The 5,783-nt window shown below is 36.5% G+C and overlaps 1 protein-coding gene across 1 annotated transcript; it reads right to left on the bottom strand.

Moving 5' to 3' along the window:
• Positions 1-2,239: 2,239 nt before the first annotated feature.
• LOC121756111 lies at positions 2,240-2,701 on the bottom strand. The gene has a single exon (XM_042151572.1). It carries the CDS (start codon positions 2,699-2,701, stop codon positions 2,240-2,242), a length of 462 nt encoding a protein of 153 aa, XP_042007506.1.
• Positions 2,702-5,783: the final 3,082 nt, after the last annotated feature.

The raw sequence follows: 5,783 nt of genomic DNA, 5'->3' as shown, positions 1-5,783 counted from the left end.
TGCCAGGATTCGTGAATCAATTTTGACCCAAAAACTAAAAATAGAAGTTATTAGAAAGTTTTATTAACCTTACCGTCCACGATCCCTGCTCCGACAGAGCGAGTGGTCATCGTCGCTGGTGAGAGATATCGCTGATTTCACTGAAGCGTGTGAAATAAATTACTAGGGTTTTTTGGTTTAGAAGTGAATGATTTTGTGTTGTTTGATTTGAAGAAATGATAAACCTTTTCTCTCTCTCACCTAATATCTAGCGTAGGAAATGAAAATGTATTTTGCTGTCAATATTAATAAATCCCATAAAATCCGCCCACTAAAACGGTAGTTGACGGCTCCATTTATTTGTTGTACCGAAAATGCCCTCCTTATGACCGAAATTTCGTTTGTCATGACACAAACGAAATGAATTATACAATAAATCGTGGCCATTAATTACTAAATCCGATGGTTGATATTTGGGTTGTATGTTGTTACTTAGAGGGCTTTTTTTATAGATTAAAACCCTATATATATATATATATATATATATATATATATATATATATATATATATATATAGGGTATTCATCTATCAAAAAACGTCCTTAAGTACAAAAATACAGACCAAATCTGAAACGTAGGATCTGATTATGGGCGGCCACGATTTAGTCTTGACAACCATATTGTTAGGTCATAATAAGAATGAATTGAGGCATAAAAGGGTAAAATGGGCACCAAAAAAATAAAAACAAACGTTTCGTTTTTTCTTCGCGGAAATCATGGGAGCATTACTCCACACGCCAGTAGCCTGATTGTTCGGTTCCCGCCTATTCAATTCGTCTCTCCCCCAACATATCTACCTCACCCCAAAAAATCCTAATCACTAAATCACACAACTCTTCTGGAAATTCTGAATAGGCACAACAATTAAAAACTCCAACCACTCTTTGTTCGAGCAAAGATTCGTCAGATACTTCACCTATGTTATTATGACTTCGGTTGGCGCATATTATGATCCAACAGTGATCATTTAAATATTTATATTATACGCGTAAGACGAATTAAATGCTTATTATGACCAAACTTATCTATATGTTATTATGACTTAGATTAGCGCATATTTTGACCCTGAATTGTGCATATAAATATTTATATTATAAACATATGACGTATTAAATACTTATTATGACCAAACATATCTATATGTTATTACAACGTTGATTAGCGTATAGTTGGTATGTATTTAATGGTTAAATTATGTATATTATAAACGTATTACTAATTAAATGCTTGTTATGACCAAACTTAGCAATATGTTATTATGACTTCGGTTGTAGCAGTATTATGACCCAACAGTGATCAATTAAATATTTATATTATAAGCGTAAGACGAATTAAATGCTTATTATGACCAAACTTATGTATATGTTATTATGACTTCGATTAGCGCATATTTTGACCCTGAAGTGTTCATTTAAATGATTATATTATAATCATATGACGTATTAAATGCTTAGTATGACCAAACTAAGCAGAACTACATTAATTGGAATAGGGTATGCAAATTTGACGAAAGATTGAAGGAGAAGAAATTATGGGCTAATAAACTACGATAAAGAGCAGTTAGTGGAGAGATGACAGAGCAAAATTATAGGAAATACTATAACTAACGACATACTACAATTTACTTAATTAACCTTTTTAGATTATAAATAATTAAAATAATAATATGTTCCCATTAAAATCTGGCCGTTAATTAATCTAATCTAAAGATTAGATTGTCTAATCCAATGGACATAAAACCGTATGCAATTCTTGGTTTAAGGCCATTTTTGTTTTGATCAAATGCCTATATATATATAGACTAAAGGCCCAAAATGGTCCCTAACATTTGTCGTTTTTTTATTTTGGTCCAAAACATTATCTTTTGGATTATTCGGTCCCTCACATTTGAAATCGGAGTCAATTTAGTCCTAAATTGACGGAATTGGTTAAAATTGACGGAATGTCACAGTCAACGCGATTTTAGTTGATTTTGACCAAATTAATTAGTTATAACTATGTTTTATTAATGGCTAATACCTAATTAACCTAATTAATCAAAAACTTAAAAATGTAAAATTTAAACATGAAAATAAAAAAAAGCTCGAATCTCTTCTTCGCTTCATAAACGAGCGTAACAATGCCCTCATCCTGCATCAGATGCTGCTGCTTCGTCGACCACTCCAGCGCTATCAACACGTCTTCCTGCGCCAACGTCTCACTATCCGGCACGTGCATCGCTAGATAGCACAGCAGTATGAACGACGAACTTGTTCAGCGCCGCCGCCGCCTCGCAGCTCACCTCCGGCTCCCTGTCGTCCAGCAGATTCACCAATGCCGGTATGAATCTCGTCTCTGTTGCTCTGAACGTTCTCGCTAGGTTTCCAATTGACATAATGCTAGAGATTAGGAGCTCGCAATCTGCCTTTTCGACGATTCGGAGGAACTGATCCACCACCGCTCTCGTCGCCGGAGCAGTCGGCTTGAACGCCGATCGCCTCAGATATGAGTCCTGCTCGGCCACGGCGGTGATTTCCATCAATGCCATGGCGGAATTGTATTTCACTTCGGTTTCCCCCTTTTCTAGGCGTACGGCGAGACAGAGCAGAGCGCGTGACTCTGTTATGCTTTTGCATACGGATACGTTTCCTGCGCAGAGGTAGCGTAGGGCTCTGGCTGCCATCGCTTTCATCTCTGTTTTAGTAGCCGGATCTTCGAATTCTCTGCGTCTGATGCTGGATCCTGGTAATCTATGGCCTTTGTTTTGTTTGATGAACTGGTGACTCTGTTGTTTATTCGATTTTCCGTTTTTTCCCCGAGGTCGGAGTGGCTGATCGGAGACGGAGATGCTGCAGATTTGTGCGGCACCGGCAACATTGTGGATTTCATAGCCAAGGTGTTGGTGACGATATTGTGCATTTGGCTAGGCATTTGATTGTCCATGGGGTGATCGGCGACGCCGTGATGTTTTTCCTCTGTTTCGTTGCTTTTATGGTTAGGGTTAGAGTTTGAATTCGCCATTACAAGCGAGTGGATCGATTGTTTGTTGGTGGCGATGGCGTATTTGCTGTGCTCAGAGATGGTTTCGAAGGCGAGGTGGCTGACGAGGAGGCGGATGACGTTGTGTTGTGCGTGCTTTTCCTCTAAAATTTTGATTTTTTTTATTTTCATGTTTAAATTTTACATTTTTAAGTTTTTGATTAATTAGGTTAATTAGGTATTAGCCATTAATAAAACATAGTTATAACTATTAATCCGGTCAAAATCAACTAAAATCGCGTTGACTGTGATATTCCGTCAATTTTAACCAATTCCGTCAATTTAGGACTAAATTGACTCCGATTTCAAATGTGAGGGACCGAATAATCCAAAAGATAATGTTTTGGACCAAAATCAAAAAAATGCCAAATGTTAGGGACCATTTTGGGCATTTAGTCATATATATATATATAGGATTGTGATATATATATAGGAAAATGATCAATACAAAACTTGATCTCAATACAAAATCCAGACCAAATCCTGACCATGAGATTTGACAATCCAATGGTCAATAAATAAACAAAAACACGGAGGGTCATTGTAAAGCAGTTTTAGGTCATATTATAAACTTTGGGTTTGAGGTCATGTTAAGATCATTTCATGGCATCCTTACTATAATGACATAAAAATAAGCTTACAATTACCTAAAAATGACTTTTATATGCTTGGTTCTGCATTTTTGTATTAAGAATGGTTTTGTATGGATCAATATATATATATATATATATATATATATAGAGTCCCATTATTCACAAATCCACTCTTAAAAACCGAACCACCGAACCATACCAAATTAGGGTTTTTAGATCTAGTTTTTTATGGATGAGAGACACAAATTTATCAATTATTTTCGCCTTCATCACGAGCCTATTTTAATTCATCCGAAGGTAAATAAGTCATACTAACATGTTACGAAGATTTAACTTCATTCCAGTAGGTTTTTACTTCATTCCAGTAGGTTTTTACTTCATTCCAGTAGGATTATTACTTCATTCCAGTACGAAAATGCGGTTTCGCCGTCGCGTGCCGTTCTTTCTCTCTACAATATCTATCACCACCGCCACAACGCTGATATGGTATAATAAACACATGGAATGATGTAATAAATTATTGGAATGAAGTATGTGTAGAAGCATTTGAAGTCCTACTGGAATGAAGTAAAAACCTTATCCAATGAAGTAATAACGTTTCTGAATGAAGTAATAAACTTACTTGAATAAATTATATTTTTTAATGTAAATAAAGTAAAAACTCAGGTCAATGAATTCAAATGAAACATATGTTGAATCATTTCAAAACCTACTGGAAGAAAGTAAAAACATGTTGTAGTTTCAAGGTATTACGTACGAAATGAAGTAATAAACCTATACAATGAAGTAAAATGGGCCTGTAATGAAGACCGAAAAATTTACACAGCAGCACGTCTCATCAAATAAACTAGATCTAATGGCCAAGATTTGGTCTCTAGTTCGGTCTTTAAAATTGGTTCGACATTGATCACAACTCTATATATATATATATATATATATATATATATATATATATATATAAGAGTGAACTACGCAAATGATCCTAAACTATGCTATGCGTTTTGCGGGGTAATTGCACCGTACATACAAAATGTTTCACCACTTTTTCAAATTAGTACAAAAAGTTTTAACTTAGCATATATAATACAAAAGGTTTAACTAGTGATCCAAATTAGTACATTCCATCCAAATCACTCTAACACCGTTACTTTTCATCATTCCCACCCCTTTCTCTCTGAGATTAGCCCATAAGCAGCGTACGTTCTCAACAACGCAGTTTGCACAAAAGGGTCAGATTGGTACCCAAGCTTCGCAGCCAGCCCGTGCATTATCTTCCCTTCACCGAGAGATAGAGCCTCGATGCCGCTCTGAGCAATGGCGGGAAGGTGGAAACTAAACCTGTCAATGGAGAAGAATTTGTTCTGCATCACTTGAAAAACACGAGCGCCTTGTGGGGATTGTCTCAGCGGGAGAGGTGGTTGCCGATCTTGTTGGTGAGCTGGCGCGGTGGCGGGCGGTCGACGGGGATGAAGGAGAGCAAGGAGAGGGCGTAGGAAGGGAAGAGGAGGGTTGAGAGGAGGAGTTGGAGGAGGTTGTGGCAGTAGAGGGAGTTACAGAGGATTTGCTTGAGGTGGGGGGAGGGTGGTAGCTGTGGAGAGATGAGGTGGGTGAAGTTGGGTGGAGTGCTGAGGGAAAGCCTAACTACGAATTATCGACTTCAATATATTGGAATGACTAATGAGTGAGAGTGAGTTCTCTCCAAAAATTTATGACTGCAATATGTATGATGAAGTTGAATAGAAAAGTAACGGTGTTAGTGTTTTGGATGGATTGTACTAATGTGGATCACTAGTTAAACATTTTGTATGATATGTGCTAACTTAAAACTTTTTGTACTAATTTGAAACATTGGTGAAACATTTTGTATGTTTGGTGTAATTATCCCGCGTTTTGCACGCAAATGGTACTTAAACTTTAAAAATATCGTGAGTAGTCCCTGAACTAAGGCGTAATCACATTTTTTATACTTTTTCACTATTCATCATAACTTTGTACCAAAAATGCCCCTACATTTTTGGACTTTCGTATCTAGGTACTGGATTTGATATTTTCTTTATCTTTTTCTCTAGTACTAAATATGATATTTTCTTATAGTTTGAGTACCTAAAATGATATTATTCCCTTCACTTTTTC

Source organism: Salvia splendens, chromosome 11, assembly GCF_004379255.2.
Source record: "Salvia splendens isolate huo1 chromosome 11, SspV2, whole genome shotgun sequence".
In the NCBI taxonomy this organism is placed as follows: Eukaryota; Viridiplantae; Streptophyta; class Magnoliopsida; order Lamiales; family Lamiaceae; genus Salvia; species Salvia splendens.
The sequence above is the reverse complement of the archived record's forward strand: the minus strand, read 5'-3'. Positions and strand labels throughout refer to the sequence as shown.